Source organism: Trachymyrmex cornetzi, unplaced genomic scaffold, assembly GCF_001594075.2.
Source record: "Trachymyrmex cornetzi isolate Tcor2-1 unplaced genomic scaffold, Tcor1.1 scaffold26, whole genome shotgun sequence".
Taxonomy (NCBI): domain Eukaryota; kingdom Metazoa; phylum Arthropoda; class Insecta; order Hymenoptera; family Formicidae; genus Trachymyrmex; species Trachymyrmex cornetzi.
This window is the reverse complement of record NW_017297270.1, coordinates 1,731,466-1,750,117: the sequence shown is the minus strand read 5'-3', so window position 1 is coordinate 1,750,117 and position 18,652 is coordinate 1,731,466. Positions and strand designations below refer to the sequence as shown.

The following is an 18,652-nucleotide window of genomic DNA, read 5'->3' as shown; positions in this document are numbered from 1 at the left end:
AATGTTTATTTAGATAATTTATTTTACAATTTATTTCGAAATGAGTATATTAAACGCTATTTTATTAGTTAATAACAAGTTCATTTATTGCCACCTCTATTCTATTCTTAAGCATAAGATAAAAAATCAGCTAACCTAAATGTTTTAATCAAATGAGGACCGTGGAATTCGGATCCCACTGAGTTCCATTTCTAGTCTTTCTACTATATGTCTTAGATGGTGGCGTATTCTCCTGTGTTCCGATAGATGCAGTCTTGTTTTTCAATAATTGTTGCGGTTTTTTTTGTATTTGATTGTTATTAGATCGATTGCCAAGAGGTATTCGATTCTAAAGAAATTATTAATTATTTGTATATATATATATATATATAATTTTGTATATACGTATATAGTACTATAATATTGTATAAATTACCTCATACATTTCAATTTCCTGTTTATTCTCAGGAGTAAAAAATTTTTCTTCATTAAGTTTAACATTTACTTTAGTGTTCTTTTTTTTTCCTTTTGTGTCTCCCTTTTTTCGAAAATCTGTCTTCATTGGCTTTAAAGAAGTACTAATCGTGGTATATTTATCAAACGTTATAATTACATCGTCTCTTGCAATCTTTTTCCGCGATAATTCTTTCTCATCCTTACCTGATACGCTTTTCTCCGAAGATAGTGAATCATGCCACAATTTAATCTTATCGTCATCTCTTGTCTTTGTATTAGATTCAATATTTTCACAATCATCCTGTTTTTCTGTCTCGATTTTGTCTTCATTATCAATAGCAACTATCTGTTTGTCTGAGACCAACGATCTTCTCTCTTCACTAATATATTTCGGATTCCTAATAACTGTAATTTCCTTTTCACTTTTGGAAGTATTTAAATCAGAACTGTACAGAGATGTGCTAGATACTCCATCTTGCTCCTCTGTATCTAATGCTTTCAGACTTTCCGAAGCTGTATCAGATAATCGTGTTTCCGGGATATTAATCGCTGTATCGATCTTCTGACAAGAATTTTTTAGATTGTAAATATCCACTTCATAACTACCTTTATGACTCAAATTTTCTTGCGATCGTGCTTTTATCAACGCAAGAGATTTTGGCATTAAGATAGGAGTTCTATCAAAATCTGCAGCTGGAGATCTAGGATCTAATCCCAAAATTATAAAGCGTTCCTTATCTAATGGCGTAATTATTTTTGAACTCTTTGCTACATTAACATTTGGTGTCAAATCCTGCACTTCAATCTATAAAAATACATATTACAAGTTAAATTTTTTCTCTTTAAAGAATTGACAAATAAAATATGATTGTAAGATTTAAAACACACTTTATTTGTATAAGATATGCATACGATTCTTATTTTGCTTATTAAACAATATTATAGAAATATTAGAATCTGGAAGGTCAACCATAAGTGTTTCAGAGTGCTGTTTTTTTTTAAATTTTGAATTAAAAAAAGTTGATAAAAATTTGTTTAATCTATATAATAATGTATAATTATATAGATAAAAGTTTTACTTATTATTTTAATCTTTTCAAATAATCTTTTTATCTTTTAAATAATATATATATTTTATTAGTTTTATAAGATGTTCTTAAAAAATTCAGTAATGTGTAAGTGTAATTTTTAATGGTCATATATCTTGCAAAACTGTAATGAAATATATTATTTTATTTAAAAAGATAAAATATTTAAAAAAGTAACTTAAAACACTTTTGTTTAAGTCACCTTGATAACTTTGTTATTTAAAAAAGATATCAAGTATATACATTTAAACCAAACATATTATAAATACAATTATTCAATATATATAAGAAAAATTGTAAAGGAGTTAAATATCAAATGACATACAAAATCTGACTGTTTATTGCTGTCCATTGATTTTGATATAAGTTTTTTAGGTGTTAGTGGTGGCATCGCAAAATACATATCTGTTTCAAGATACTGCTTTTTCTGCAAATATTTTAACATGGCGCTTGGTGTCTTTTTATTTTCCTCACTTGAAGTACATTTAATCTATTAAAATATTAAGATATATTAAATGTCAAAGAGAATATATAAATTAGAAAAATATATAAATAATTCATAATTTTTTCTACAATTAAATTATTAATAAAATTTTACTTCAATAGGAGTTCTTCTAATTCCTGCTGAGACTGAACGTGGATCATCCAGCACTCTTTTTTCAGATAATATTGGTGTACATATGTTATTATCTTCCATAGTTGCTTGCTGCACAACCATTTGATTTTCATTACGTTCCTTTTGACTTTCGTTAGTGTAAAATAACAATTTATTTGCATAATTGCCCATGATATTAATGATCACAACTAATTATTATAAAAAGCTGCTGCAAATAAAAATCTAGGAGCATAAATGCAAAATTTCAGATTAGTATATATTTCATAGAGGTCACATAATTTTATTAACAAAAAGACTTAAGAGTATATTCAATAAACTATAGACATAACATACAAATTCAAGTTATTTGGTCAAAATAATTATACAGAAACATGATGTTAATTTAGTTTACACTGAGCACTTGATATGTGTACTAACTAGGAACTTTCTATTAAATTATTTTAATTTCAGCAATGTATTTAAAGAATGACATACTAAATCGATATATGTGCACCAAAATGATTAATTAAATACATGCATGTGTTTACACATATTACCAAATTAAGACAATTCAATAGAAAGTTATTAGTTAATACTCATATATCAAATGCATAATGCAACTAGGCTTAGATTAGCATGTAGAAACAATCTCTATCCTCGTTCTCAAAAATTGAACTTATTACATTGATTCTGTTAATAATTATTTTTCCTTATTGTGTTGTATATTTATTACTTAATAAATAAATAACGTAGGCGAATAATTATTTCAAATAAGTAGCAATACTTACGTAAATCACAGAACTCTCAAAACGTTAGACAACGTTAAACACACGCAAGACGATCATACGTTACCAGATCCAATGAATCCAGGATTTTAAATCGTTGTTTACTTTCAAAATCAAAACTGACAAACGTTCAAATAGTACCAACCTATAAAACCAGGGATCGGAAACTTCTATACCTTCAACCTCGAATCTGCAACAGATTTTTAAGTCTAAAGGTAAATTTTCACGGGCTGCTCAAACCGGCTGTTTCAGCGACAAAAAGAATCACGTGGTCAAAATTGACGAATATCAAATGTCCATTTTGATCACGTGATCCTTTTTGTCGCTAAAATAGCCGGTTAGAGTAGCTCGTGAAAATTTACCTTAACACAGTATTTAGCCAACTTCAGTTTGTGGACAACGAGAGTGTGCATTTCCTATAGCAAAAATGAGGGACTAGCAGTCCAGGTGTATATAGTCAAAGTTCCTACCATAGCTCCTACTCACTCTAACGAGAGCGTTTGAGTGAGTAGGAGCTACAGTTGGAGGAAATAGGAGTATGTTGGAGCATGCGACGCGAACAAACCTTCGGTGAACAACAAGGATAAAGTAATACTTCTGCGCTAACCGCTGGATAAATGAATGCACGCTTTGTGTCGACTTGTGTCATCAAATGGAAAGTACCCATTGGGCGCATTCAGCGGGCTCAATAGTTGAGTGAGCGCTCGCTGTTATTGGTATATTCTTTTAGCTCATCCAATTAGAATTTTAGATTTAGAAGAATACACCAGTAACAGTGAGCGCCCACTCAACTGTTGAGTCCGCTGAATGCGCCCATTGTAATAGCGTTTTCGGCCCGATCGGGTTTGCACCAACCTGGGTTGGATTAATCTTTCCTATTGGTTGACGTCGCCCGCTCTACCAATAGGAGAGCACAAAACGCCATTAATCTAACCCAGGTTGGTGCGAATCTGGCCGGGCCGAAAACACTATAAGTGAGCGGTTGTTGTTTGTCAGAATGAAGAGGAACGTGCAGTCAACTGAGAAAGAAATTTCCCTAAGTATCTTTGATTTCGGAATAAAACTCAAATTTTGATTTCGCTTTCACCAGTAAAGTATATTCATGTTTCGAGGCAAATCCTCGATCTTAACTGTTTTAGAGATATTAATGGTGAAAAGGAGTGACCTCTTCATGCGCAAAATCCGCATTTTTCGTTACTATTAACAATAAATTGATGAAATTTTGTACATTAACATACGTCACAAAGAACGTCTTGCAATCACAGTCGCGTGCAGTCAAAGTTATTGTTCTTTGATACGCTGTCTTCAAATGGGAACTTTTTTGTCCCGAAACATGAATACTTTACTGGTAAAGGTAAAATAAAAATTGGAATGAGGAAGTTTCTTTGTGAGTATAATAACATCACAATGAGAATTATTCGAATTTTAGTGTAAATAGAAAGTAACTAATAACTGCAGCTAATTCAGTTGAACTTTAATCTGCATTAATGCACATTAAAAACGTCACATGCAATTTAACGTAAAGATGTATATATTTAATATAAATATGTAAATACGTAAACGGATTAAAAATTCTCAGTGCACTTTACTGTGTTATTTGGTAAAATATATATTGGATATTTTAAGCCTCCTCCTTGTTTTCTGTTTTTTTTTGCTTTTTGTCCTTTTTTCTGATCTTTTTGACTTTTACCCAATTTTTTGTTTTTGCTCCAGATAAAAGTTGACGAACCTCAGAAGAAATAAAAAACACATGAAAAGAAACGTGATCATTGATAAAAGTCACAAAGAAGGAAAATGGCTGTTCTACAATATACTTTTTGTTTCTTGTTTCTTGCTGTTTGTCTTTTGCCTTCTTGATCAAAAAGGTAAGAGACAAACAGCAAGAAATAGGAAATAAAAAGCACATTGTAGAACAGCCAAAAAGGCATGAGGTAAAAAGCAAAAAACAGGAAGCAAAGAACACATTGTAAGTTTAGGTTTTGTCGTTTGAGATATTTCATTTTTATACAAGTTAAATTAGTGTGCAATGGCATTAATATACATTTGTGTGTATTATTAATGCATTCAACTGCAATGAGAATTGATTGTATATATGTTTCTTGAAATGAGAAAAATAAGATGCAAAGACTGCCAATCTCTCTTTCTATCAATCAGAATATATTAGAAAAAGGATCTGTACTCTGTGTTCTTTGATAAAAGATTAATGGTTGTTCTACAATGTGCTTTTTGTTTCCTGTTTCTTGCTGTTTGCCTCTGTTTGTCTCTTGCCTTTTTGATCATGAAGGCAAGAGACAAACAGCAAGAAACAAAACAAAAAACACACTGTGGGACAGCCATAAAAGTCAAAAGACTTCGTACCAATCATATGAAAAGTTGTTTTACAATGTGTTTTTTGTTTCCTGTTTCTTGCTGTTTGTCTCTTGCCTTCTTGATCAAAAAGGCAAGAGACAATCAGAGACAAACAATACGAAACAGGAAACAAAAAGCACATTATAGAACAGCCAGAAAACAATTTCAATCGAATTAGCTAAAACTGTGATATTCTGTAAATTATGAGCTCAATGATTTCTTAAACAAATCCAGAAAAACATTGACAGATGTGCTCTAGCGCTATTTAGTAAGCTATTTTGGATCTAATTGGACTGCAAAGTATCTTTAAAAGTATAGTATCTACTAAACTATTCATTTTTGGTAACTGTACCTGATACTTTTAAATCAAATTTACGAAAAGTTTCTAAATGTATAAAACAATCGAAATATAATCCTATAAAAACCATACACTAGCTGTTCATGTGTTTATTTAATTTATTACATGAACAAAAAATATATATAAACTGTGATATTCTGTAAATTATCGATGGTCTAATGGCTTAGGACGCTCGTACGGAATACAAGAGATCCGGGTTCAAGTCCCGGCCGAGGTAATTTTTCGCAATAAATTTATTAACAGTTTTAACATATTAACATCTTTATGAAATATGATGCTTGATCGTAGCATCAAATTATTAAATTGCTTGTCAATTTAATTCGCGATATTGCTAGAGTAGTTTTAATTGCGTTTATTTAGTCCAGAAAAATAATTCGGCGCGCAGTTTGTGTGTGTTTGTGTGTGGACAAAACTACAATATGGTATATATGCAAGTACATATATAGTATATATTAGTAATTCAAGATTGAATTATTTAAGCAACGAAGATTCAGCTTCGACCGTAGTAGGCATTTTAAATTTCTAGTATTGATTGTGTTTCTCACATATACGGTCTAAAATAAAGATATTGTTTATATATATAAACGTTTTGATCTTAAATTTGAATTGATTGCAGAACAAATAGAAACACTAGTCAGCATTCAGTTATTATCGAACATACATACTCTCAATGACTCATGATTTTGACCGAAAGCATGCTAAAATTTTAAATGTAAAAAAGAATATCTACAAAAAATTGACGTCTGAGATGTTGTACATACATAAACAAAAATAGGGTTTTAAATTTACAAAGGAACTTCTTGATCCTGTATACCTAGATTTGTTGACATCTTGATACTTTCTCGATTGCTTTCTCTCGTTATTCGCTGTGAACTGTTCTTCACTAAATAATTTATTTTTCTAAATAATGAATATTTTACTAAAAATTATTTTAATTATTAGTTCGCTATATTGTGTGTGTATCGGCTGTTTTGAATTTTAAAATTTTAACTGATTTATAATTATTGACCCGAACAATTTCCGCGTACAAAATTTCAAAAATATGAGTCTAATACTAAAATTCATGACACAAACGATTAAAAAATGTTATTATGACAGTTGTAAAGCTGCTTTCTTTGTTGTGACTGCATTTACTTGGATATATATTGAATAAAGTCAACATATATCCAAGTAAATACTTAATTATGATACTTTATATCTTTCTAAAAACACTTGGTTATTGTAAAATAATACGGAATTTCATTCGCTATTAACAGCAGAATTGCAGAGGTGTGTGTCACAAAATGCTGAAAACATTCAAGTGCCTCCAATGCAATTCAACCTTCGATCGTGCTTCACAATTGGATTATCATCATCGGAGTTTACATCTAGGAGAAAAATCCCAAATATGCCAGATATGTGGAAAGGGTTTCTTTCGCAAAGCAGATTTGCGTACTCATTTAAACATTCATTTAGGAACAAATTTTTATATTTGTGAGATCTGTGGGAGGAAATTCAGTCATATATCGAATCTTATAAGACACTGTAGAATGCATACAGGTAAGATATTAAAAGAGAGAGAGTATATATCTATAATAATATAATAAATATATTTAAATGTAAGTAAAGATAACTATTCAATTCAGTCCTTCATTTTTAATCTTGATAAAATTAGATTCATTTGATATATTTTTGCGCGAAACGATTAAATCTAGTAGAAAAAAGTGTTGCTCTGCCCTACGAATCGAGATATCAAGACTATTTTCTGCCAGACTTCTTTCATTTCATGCAAAACGCGTCAAATGAGTCTAATTTCGTCAAGTTTGACAGAGCTAAATTGAATAATTATCTAAGAAATAATTATATAAGAAAACGATTAACAGACTCAAGTATTTTTTTGTTTATTTCATATGTAGGAATTAAACCGTATTCGTGTTCAATTTGTGATAATAATTTCACACAAATGTCTTCATTAGCAAGGCACAAACAAATGATACATGGAATACCAAAAGACGTCGTGCAGCAGTATTATAATCCTAGTCTTATCAGCAATAAACCACAAACCAACAGTCGTGGATTGAAAGAAAATAAGGTCATTATTACGTTTAATAATATGACGTTCAAAAGCTCTCGTACACTAACAGCACTAATATCATTTTTATAAAATGATGTGAACTACATATCACATTAGCGACACTGCTAATAAAGTACAAAATAAAGTGTCGGAAATTGATGTAATGTCAATCCATGCTAAATCGAAAATTTATGTAAAGTGAGTCCATACTACATTCATAAATTGTGGATGTAAAGATAATATTCCCAGACAACACAAAAAGTGTCTAAAATCGGGTCATAAGACGTTTCTGGTTAATTTTATAATTTAATATCACGTTTCTATCAATTTAATATCACTTAAACTTCTTGTCAAATGTTTAAACAAACAAAAAAATACGTATTGATTTTTTTCAATTAGCTGACCTTGCAAAAATTCAGTGAAATCATGGAATAATGTGATTTCCTTGCAAAATCGAGACTTTTTTGTTAAAAAATAATAAAAACTATTTCAATATTAAATACATCACTTTAAATTTTCAAATTTTGATTTTAAAGGAGGATGTTAAAAAGAGAAGGATTTCTACTCAAAAAGGTAAATAAAAAAAAAATAATGTTTTTTGTAGATTTTGATTTTCTGGATACGTTATTAAAAAGTTTGTGGCATTTGGGAAACACTTCGAAAATTAAGCAAGAATATTGAAATTTGAATAAATTCACCATATTCCTGTTCAATTTTCGAAGTGTTCTCTAAACGCTACAAACTTTTTAATACCATTATGTATCTAGGACATCAGAATTTACAAAAAACCATTTCTTTTTACTTACACCCTTTTGAAGAAAAATCAGCCCCTTTTTAATATTCTCCTTTGAAGTTTGAAATCTAAAGAAATTTCTAAAAAATTTTAGTTATGTATAAGCTATAGTTAAATTTTTTAATTTGATTGACGTATTGAGACATTTTGATTTTTTAAATGTTTACTTTACAAAATCAATAGATTTCAATAACTCTCATATAAAAGATTTAATTAATTTTATATTAAAATTCAATAAAATATATTTTTAAAAATTTGTGTGCAATAAAGAGTTTTAAGAAAACAATAATTGATTACTAAGCAGCAATGCTACTTGCAAAACTTATTAGAGAAGTTTTGATTATATTTTTTGATTGTATTTCTTCAAAAGTATTTTTTTTTTGCAAAATATAAAAAGTATTATTTCGAGAGCATTAATTGTATTGTTAGCGTAGTTACAAAAAATAATGATTAAATTTATCTATATTTAAAAAACTGTAAATTTATAATTTTTTCATTAAATAATCCAATGTTTATATTACTTATGTATTATTATTGTGAATTTTTCAGACAGTAGATAATAACATAAGAAATAGAATTCTTGAACCATCTTATATAGAACCAAAATATATTAGCCAGAATATTAATAGAGACTTAGATGCAAAAAATGAGATGATTTCCGATCAACGCAACATTGATATGGGCAGCAAAGCGTGTTTATTCGAGACTATTATTTATGTCACGTCTAAGCAGGTAAATACCTGATCTTTTAGATTTAGTCATTATAATATAAATATAAATATCTAATATAAAATGTATGAAAAGTTTGGTGAAAGTAATTTAGCCGAAAATGAGAGTACAAATCGATTACCGCAAGATCATTTTGTCAAGATTGAGGAAAGACCTGGATCTACTAACTTATCGATGAATAATACTATTTCAAATTCTTCTCAAGATATATCTTCTCAAAATAATCAAGAACAAATACCATTTAAAGACAGTATAACTTATTTACATCAATTAGATAAGAACAATTTCACCGTCCTATCTCAAGATAGAGAATCTAATGCTGAATCAGAAATTCAAAATAATGAATACATTGTGAGATCAAGCGATTCAGATATATGTATATCCCGAGGAACTTATACAGAATCTTCCGTAAATAACATAAAAAATTCATTAAATATAGAAACAAATTTTCCTATTTATAATTCCAATGAAGTTTTGACGGACCAAAAATTTCTGCATAAACAAATAAGCAAAGGAATTATTAGTGAAAATAAAAAATGTAATAAATCATTAAGTGATGATGACAATCAATTGTATATAGAACTCTCTAATTCAGGAATGTTAAAATTTGATGAATCTAGGTATTGTAATAATATCAGTTTAACCAGTCTGAATTTTAATCATTCCGTGAAGTCCTATCATTCTGAAAATAATGCTGCTAATGAAATAATATGTACTTCCAAATCCGCTATGCAGAATCAACAAGGCTTGTCACGCAATGAGGAAAATTTAGAAAATTTTAGTAATGCCAATAATACAATATTAAACAACGAAGAACCAATGTTGCATTTAGTACAAACCGAGACTGGTGAGCAATTTTATGAATTTATAATAAGCAACTTGGTAGAAAAAATGCAGGATGCTTCAAAAGATGCGGAAGATACAATAGAATATCCATCAAATATTTTTAAAGATAGTCAAAAAATCAATTCAAATCTAAAAGGAAGTGAGAAGGTTGATCAAATAGAGCATCAACAAACTCTGGATGATCTTGTTGATATAAATAACGAATTTAATACACAATTTGATTTTTGTAGAGAGGAAAAAAATTATGCTATCTTAAGCCATGATGTATCTGAATATTTCAAACAAAATTCAAAAGAAAATGAATATGTAAGTAATATGCAAAAGAAAAATCAGATCCACAATTCTGGGAACTTGGAATTACTGGAAAACGAAACACATGTAGATTTTGATAAATACGTCGAAATTAATCTTGACGCGTTTGAAAGACTGAATTATGAAAATTGTAATGAAAAATGTTTGGAATTTGTGGAGGTTGCCGATATTGGCATAGAATCCTCAGGATACAAAGAACTTTCAATGGTACGTTTGATTCAAAATGATGGTGAACAGCTGTTAGAACTATTGCAAGATTCTCAGGCTGAGCAACAAGCAAATCAAGATTTCATACAAGCTAATAATTTTAAAGACTATTCAAACATTTTGCAAAATAGTAATAAAAAAACTGATTGTTTTAAAAGTAAATCAGATTTCTTCGCATGTGTCGAGAATAATGTACCATTATCCTCGATACAAGAAGAAAATATGAATAACAACCGAGGCGTAAAGAATATTAAAGAATATACAGACAGTAGCAACCATATGCCTACAGATGTAACAACTACTAAAAGTGCAAGTACTAAAAACATTAGAATATCAGAAGAATTGAAAAAATCAAAAACAATTTCAAGAAAGTTCCAATGCTTAGTATGCAAAAAGACATTTTCAACAACATATAATTATAAACAACACATTGGAATACATTTTACCGATCAGCAAAAATTTCATTGTAAAGATTGTGGAGTGTCCTTCGCTTGGAAATCTACTTTGAACAAACATATCTCAAACAATCATACCTCAGATGGTCCGCAAAAGTTTGTCTGTGAGATTTGTCCGAAAGTCTACAGCACCTTATCACAAGTACACGTAAGTCTATCAGTTTATTAAGTTACATTGGCCTTATGGTACTACAGTTAAGAATTTTGTTCATTACTTACAGGTTACAGTCATTATTAACACAGATGATACATACACATAGCGTTGTAATCGGATTCAGGCCCGATTGTACATAGATTCTATATGGATTTAGCAAAATAGACTTCATATTACTCGATTCTACAGTGCAAAACAAGATTCATAATTATACAATTTCACATAAGTTATAATTTCTCGTGCAACTCAAGTTGTACATGGGCTTAGTGAGATTCACCTCACATTATCTGGTGCAAAATAAGGTTCATGATGGCACCATTTTACATGAGTTAAACATTATTTATTCGAAATAATATAGATTTTCATCTCGTATATTATCACATCCAATTTTGTACGCGATCGATTCCGTGCGCAATCGGATCCATGCGCAATCAGATCTGTGTGCAATCAAGTCGGTATCTGATTATAACGTCCCTGTAATCGAGAATGGATTGAAATGGATTCCGATTTTTAGAAATACGCATTCACAAACGTTAAAATGAATCCTTTTCAATCCGGAATGCATTTTTAATCATTTATAGGAATTGCATGAAGCACATTTCTATACCCTCAATCTAAAAATAATATCAGCTTTTTCTGTGCATCGTGAATACTGCTCAATTCGAAATTCTGAATAGGAAATGCAGTTTTTCAATCCAGTTGCATCCAATTGAATCTAATTAATAATGCTTTTAAGGCTTTCATGAGCATTTTCTTCAGAGGTGCCAATGGATTTGCGGGTTATCGTGCGATGTATCGTGATCCATTGGCATTAGCATCTGAATCTAATCGAATCTAATTGAATCCAATCGAATTTGGACTGAATCCAATTAAATAAAATAGTTTTCGCTATTTAAAATATGCATTAGGATAGATAAAATTTCAGTCCATTTTAATCCCTTTTCATTTACTAGGAAAACCTGTAAAAAACTTATTGCAAACAATTACCTCAGAATATACATATTTCTCAAAATAAATATATCCTCTCTATTACACTATCTTTCTGTCCTTCATACATTTCAAATATGCTAATTTGGTTAACTTATAAATTGAAATGATTAAATTAAAATAAATATTGAATTTTTTGAGTATCGATATGTTTTTTAATTATTCTGATAAAATTGTTAGAGAAATTTTATAAAAGAGAGAGATTAGACAATAATTACGTGCGTAGCACGTAGATCTGTGGTTGACACACAAATCATACAAGTATTTCAGTACGTCTAATACTCTAATTTTAAGAGCATTTCTTAATTATATGTCAATAGGTGTTACAATTCTTATCGAGCGCAATTATTGTCGTATTTTTGAGTATCAATTTGGGAACAAACATGTTCTTATAAACATGTGAATACATCCGATCAGTATGCGTCCTTATACGCGTTAGCGCCCGCGTTCGATCGTGAGATGCGCCGCTCCTGCCCATCTCCTCTACGCGGTTCGTAATAAGTATTTTTCCTTATAATTTGAAAATTCAGCTTCAGACAAAATTTTCGTAAAGGAAAAAACCGTCTTAGAATTGAATTAGGAATACGTTTTTTTAAGGACACTTGAGTTATTCTAGATCATAAATTGATGTATTTTACATCAATTTATTTTGAGAAATATATTCCGGCTGAGATCATATTTTTTGCAGTAAGTTCTTTATAGGTTTTAAGATGCTTCTATAATCAAATTTGGAAGAATTATTAATATTTCAGATTAATTATGTTAAAAGTCCGAAAATAATCATCGCGCAGTCATATTTCTGAGATAAATTCATTTAAGACATATACATGTATTAGTTTCACTGTAAGTGGCGTATTAAGTATATTAATAAGAAATACTTTCTTATTAAACATGAAATGTGTAATGTAAATACTGGTAATGAAAATAGGGATAAGATGCAAGTACGGATAAAATAAAACTACTACTGAAAAAAAGGTCGTTAATAATGCTACCATTAGCTGCGTTCAGTGGACTCAACAGTTGAGCGCTCGCTGCTATTGATGTATTCTTCCAGATGCTGATTGGATGGTCTAAAAGAATATACCAATAACAGTGAGCGCTCACCTAACTGTTGAGTCCGCTGAATGCAGCCATTGGGTGCATTCAGTATTACGACCACTCACTGAGCACTCAGTGAGCTCTTGTATCTGTTTGTTCTGTATTTTTAGTTCTAACGGAATATGTTAATTTTAGATGCAAGAGCTCACTGAGCGTTCAATGAGCAGTTGTAGTACTGAATACACCCATTATTAGAATGAGAAGGGAGCGCTCGAAGATCACAAGTCTGTGGGCACAAATTTTCGTTTACGCAGCTCTACCTCCAATATTTTTTGATCATCCAATAAAAGTATGAATTTAAAAATGACCCAGCACCAATCCTCCGAATGTTTTCCGAGCATTAAGATGTTAAGATAAGATCTTCAAAAAACGTTTTACAAGATATTTTATATTTTGAAATGTAATGTATTTAAAATATAAAATATATTTTGTAAACACACGATTCAGTTTGTAAGAATCTTACGTTTATTTTTTACATGCAGAATAATGTACAGAATTGATTTAGATATATAAGAAGAAACAACATAATTCTATGAGATAAAAAGATCTTGAAATTTCGGAATCTACTTCTATCTGAAACAAATTATGTTGATCCTAAAATATCTCCTTTGAAAACTAAATCATTTTTATTTGAAATTTTTATTTAAAGTATTGTTCTTGTATAATTTTTAAGATTCACATATAAGATGGATCACTCTTGTGTGTATATATTATAAATATATATAACATATGTCTCATATAGGAGCATGTAAAAAGGGATCATTTAAAGCAGCGGAATCATGTTTGTCTGCACTGCGGCAAGTCTTTCTTTAAAAGATTCGACCTGAAGACTCACAGTAGAACGCACACGAACGAACGTCCGTATGTATGTCGTGTTTGCGGCAAAAGATTTCATCATCAGAGCCATATCATTCGTCACGAGCGTACGCATTCAGGCGAGCGACCATATGTGTGCGACATTTGTCAAAGAACTTTTACACAGCCCAGCTCGCTAAAAGCACATAAGCAGAAGCATCAGCAAATTCGGATGGATTTTTTGGATTACCAGATCGATGAGGACGATCCTATTGCATTAGCAACACTATGAGACATGGATCTATGAAATAAATATAAAAGGCGGTATGTTTCGTTTGGAGTGGAAAGAAGGCAGTGAATATATACGGGATGATCCAGAATAACCCAGATGTCCTTGAAAAGACGTATTCCTGACTTAATTGTAAGACGATTTTTTTTTACAAATTTTATCCGAAAATTTCATCCGAAGCTTAGTTTTGAAATTATAAGAAGAAATATTTAGCGTATCACGGGCTGCGTAGAGAAGACGAGCAGGAGCAGCGCATTTCACAATTGAACATAGGCGCTTACGCGGGGGATGCTTACTGATCGGACGCGTTCACACGTTTATAAGAACACATTCGGCCCTCTTTTCCTATTTCTCTGTTTGTTATACTTTAAATATGCTAATTTTATTAAGTTATAAATTAAAATGATGAAATTGAAACAAGTATTGAATCCTTTGAGTATCGATTTGTTTTTTATTTATTGTTACAAAATTGTTAGACAAATTTGGTCAAAAGAGAGAAATTAGACAAATAATTACATACGATAAGCATTATAAAGCTACTGTTGACACACAAATCATACAAGTATTTTAGTATGTTTAAGGCTAGGTTATTCCTTTCGATAAACTTTAGCTCACTGTCTTACTCTCTTATGCACTTACTCTTTTACTCTTTTGTTTATCCAACAGATAAATTATCACATAGTTTATTTAAAGCTGGAACAACCGGCCCTAATTCTGAGAGCGTTTATTAATTATAAATATGTTAAAACGTTAAATTCTTATCACGCGTAATTATTACCTAATTTTTTTCTCACTTACAAAAATTTCTTTTAATGATTTTATTAGCGTTATCGCGCGTAGCATTTTTTATTTATGAGAAGTTTTATAAGAAACTTGCGATTACGTTTCTTAATACTCAGAGTTATAAATGTAAAAAAAAAGCATGAACCAAATACACTTTAAAAGCCTATTATTATTTTAATTCGCGCTCGTAGCATTTCTTATTTATGAGAAGTCTTATGAGAAACATGCGATTGCGCTTCTTAGCATTCAAAAAGTTATGAATGTTAAAAAAACGTAAGCCAAATACATTTTAAAAACTTATTATTATTTTAATTATAAAAATTATTATTACCTTGTAGATATTCGATGATTTCATTTTGCTTTAGCTTCTTGAAAAAAAAAACAAATAATTTTAGATATATTGTAATAGTGTTCAATACAACTGTTTACTACAATTCACTTCACATATTCAAAGTCAAACGTTTCCATGATAAGAGATTCAGTTTTTCTTTCATAAATTGTGTCATATTTCAATACATTGATACACTTCTATTATACATTCTCGATAAAACGAGAAATTTATTAATCAATTCCCAAATAGCACAGAAACGCCTGCAAAGCGCTAAAAAGCGCTTATATGCACTTTTTAGTGCTTTTTTTTTAATGCTTTGTAGGTGCTGTGTGCTATTTGTGGTTAATTACTAACAATCACAAACAATTGATTATTCGGCGATTGAAAATCATACGCAAAAAGAAACACATTTGTAAGTCTGTACACAACAATACAACATGTGTTTACGTGTGGTAATTGACAGACCAGGGTTGTCAAATTGAACAACTTTTTGCAATTTAAGATATTTAACAAGCAAATTTTATGATGAAAATGGCTTCTATGTAATCGGTCGCAAATTAAATTACTCGCAAAAATTGACCATTGTCACTAATTGTCATTTTGGAAACAAAGCATTAAAAAAAAAACGTTTCATACAAAAGCTTTGTGCGTTCGAAGGGGACATGAGGTGATTACATTGGTTTGACCTTGAGTGTCAAGGTCAAAGCAAGATCACATAGAATTTTTTTAATAGAACTCCCTATTTTTTATTGCATATTCTTGTAACTTACCTTGAGAGCTTTTCAAAACACTACAATAAAATATTTTTTCATTAAACATTTTCTAAAGATTTTTTTTTCATTTTTACATAAAAAGAAGAATTAGAGAAACACTCTCCATTGGCCTTGATCTTGAATGTTATCAAGGTCATGATTCTGAACAATATTTAAGATGTTTTAGCTGTTGATTGGACACCTTAGGTAATGCTCTAATACCAGCGATACTATAACTTTCAAGCCGTATGACTCGAAAAATACTTAATGAAAAAAATATTTTATTATATGTTTTGAAAATCTTTCGAGGTAAGCTACGAAATATGCAATAAAAGAATGGGGAGTCTCATTCAAATAATTCTATAAATGTTTAAAAACCACGATTGGATAAATTTGATTTTTGTCCACAGGATTATCGAAATTTTATCAATCTTCTATTGTTGGAATAGCTAAATATATGGTTACTGGGTTGGAAATCACTATAAAATTTACGAACTTGAATTATGAAGAAACATGCAATAGTTGCCAAAACAAATTCTTATTCAAATCATTTTGCAATTATTAACCTCAAATGTGAAAATACAGACTAAACAAATAAGATTTATGAAATAATTTTGTTTTGCACGTTAATTTTTATTTTTTATGTCGTAATGTATTTTATGAAGTTATTTTTTTATATATTGTAAGAATTTAAATATAAGATTTGTAGTAAGACAATGTGATATTAATCTATTATTTCATAAGCGTTTTAGTTAAAAAGTAGATTTAAAGGGCATACTGAAAATTCTGTTTAATAATACTGTAATGAAAGAATGTTTTATGATTAAATTCATTTAAATCAAATTAATGATGTATTAGATGTACAGTCCCTGCAAAGAAAATTAAATTTGGAATTATGTTTAATATTTGCACTTCAAATAAATTATATGCATTTGAAAATTGTGTGAATAAGATTATATTTTTGTTTAATAACACTTTTTTGTAGTTTATTCATTTTATTTGTAATTTTTATTGTTAAAAATTAAAATTTTTTAAATGATTTAAAAATTTACATTTTTATTTTATATAAGTATTTTAAATATTCAAAATAATTTTACAAAATTTAATTACGATTTACTGTTTAGTTACAAAGATATAAAACAAATAAAGAGAAAAGAAAGAAAAGAGAAAGAAAAGAATGAAAAATAAACTGATGCAAAAATTCAGCTAAAAAGAACAGGCCTAATATATCTGTCAGACAACTGGTGAGATACTATTATAAAGACAGTCAACTCTGGGCAAATTTTCGGCGGTATAAAAAGGGCCCGGAGGTAATTAAAGAACGCTGACATTACCGACAATTGATATAAATTTGCTATTCTCAACATAAATATTTGGCTCATACATTATTAAATTCATGATTTTTTATTACCTAAATCTTCCATAAATAAATATGCATACTTGTAAAGCTATAATATCCTATTTATTGCAGAAAAATTACAATTTTTTCTTTCTAGTTATCATTTCCGTTGATAATCAAACTGGCGATAACACTATGAAATAACAGTTTTAAAGAAAAATCGAGTATTATTGAGGGATAAATGCATAAATATGTCTACGATACTAATAAACTTATAAATTTAATACAATATTATCAGTTTTTGACTCGTTATAATCACTTCAATTTTCACAAGGACGCGAACTCCCGTAAGGATAGGGTGGCACCCAGTTGGACACGGCTGAGTTGGACACGAGCCACTCACAGCGCTTGAGACTACAAAGCTCCTAAGCACCAATCGCTGTGATTGGTGGTGTCCAATCGAGCCGTGATCAATCGGGATCACCCCGTAAGGATGTCGGTCTTTAATAGTATCTCATTGGTGGTCAGGATACGATCAATACGATGCTGCAAACACTTTAAACCATTTTTTAATCGGCCAGTTTGTGAAATTCTTTCTTCTAATTGGTTCATCAAATGCTTCAAAGCATTTGTAGCGAGATTTTGACAGCCTATCTGGGTTAACTTAAATCCGGGGGTCGATTCTGTATCTTCAAACAAGGTGAAAATTACAAAAGTGAGCGAATTTACTAGAATGCTGATAATTTCATTGGTCAATACCTAGTAAATTTGGTCACTTTTGTAATTTTCACCTTGTTAAGGCTGCGGTCCACTTGATCCGGCCGGCCTACTCTCTGCTGCCGAATATACAACCTACCGTCCCCACCGATCGCACGGCGCGCAGACCGCTGGGAGTGGGAACTGCCACTTTAGGCCGGTATTCATAGTCGGATCTTATATTTAAGACCGTCTTAAGTGCAGTCTTAAGATGTCATGAACCAATCAGAAGGCCGCATTAGCGACTTAAGACATTACTTAAGACGGTCTTAAAATAAGAACCGACTATGAATACCGGCCTATGAAGCGTTGATTTCAAAATGCAAGCTTAAGGGTGGAGTCCCATGAAGCGTATTTGCCGCG

At 30.2% G+C, this 18,652-nt stretch overlaps 2 protein-coding genes across 10 annotated transcripts; one reads left to right on the top strand and one right to left on the bottom strand.

Annotated features, from left to right (window-relative positions):
• Positions 1-34: 34 nt before the first annotated feature.
• On the bottom strand, positions 35-3,054 carry LOC108761701 (uncharacterized). Of its 4 annotated transcripts, none has more exons than XM_018508386.1 (6): positions 2,907-3,054; positions 2,122-2,361; positions 1,849-2,013; positions 1,042-1,240; positions 416-948; positions 35-328 (listed from the first exon to the last, which is right to left on the bottom strand). In XM_018508386.1, the coding sequence occupies exons 2-6, from the start codon at positions 2,308-2,310 to the stop codon at positions 149-151; spliced, it is 1,266 nt and encodes a 421-aa protein (XP_018363888.1). In that variant the 5' UTR covers positions 2,311-2,361; positions 2,907-3,054; the 3' UTR covers positions 35-148. The 4 variants fall into 4 exon arrangements, 3 of the variants coding, with proteins under 3 accessions (XP_018363888.1, XP_018363886.1, XP_018363887.1); XR_001940134.1 differs by having other exon boundaries at positions 253-328; positions 416-544; positions 640-1,240; XM_018508384.1 differs by having other exon boundaries at positions 416-1,240.
• A 964-nt stretch (positions 3,055-4,018) lies between these two features.
• On the top strand, positions 4,019-16,780 carry LOC108761726 (regulatory protein ADR1). 6 transcript variants are annotated; one of them, XM_018508433.1, is made up of 6 exons: positions 4,019-4,290; positions 6,867-7,149; positions 7,506-7,681; positions 9,006-9,188; positions 9,261-11,153; positions 13,987-14,660. In XM_018508433.1, exons 2-6 carry the CDS (start codon positions 6,894-6,896, stop codon positions 14,329-14,331), a joined length of 2,853 nt encoding a protein of 950 aa, XP_018363935.1. In that variant the 5' UTR covers positions 4,019-4,290; positions 6,867-6,893; the 3' UTR covers positions 14,332-14,660. The 6 variants fall into 6 exon arrangements, 4 of the variants coding, with proteins under 4 accessions (XP_018363935.1, XP_018363934.1, XP_018363936.1 ...); XR_001940137.1 differs by lacking the exon at positions 4,019-4,290 and adding an exon at positions 16,605-16,780 and having other exon boundaries at positions 6,832-7,149; positions 13,987-14,460; XR_001940138.1 differs by lacking the exon at positions 4,019-4,290 and having other exon boundaries at positions 6,832-7,149; positions 13,987-14,460; positions 14,542-14,660.
• Positions 16,781-18,652: the final 1,872 nt, after the last annotated feature.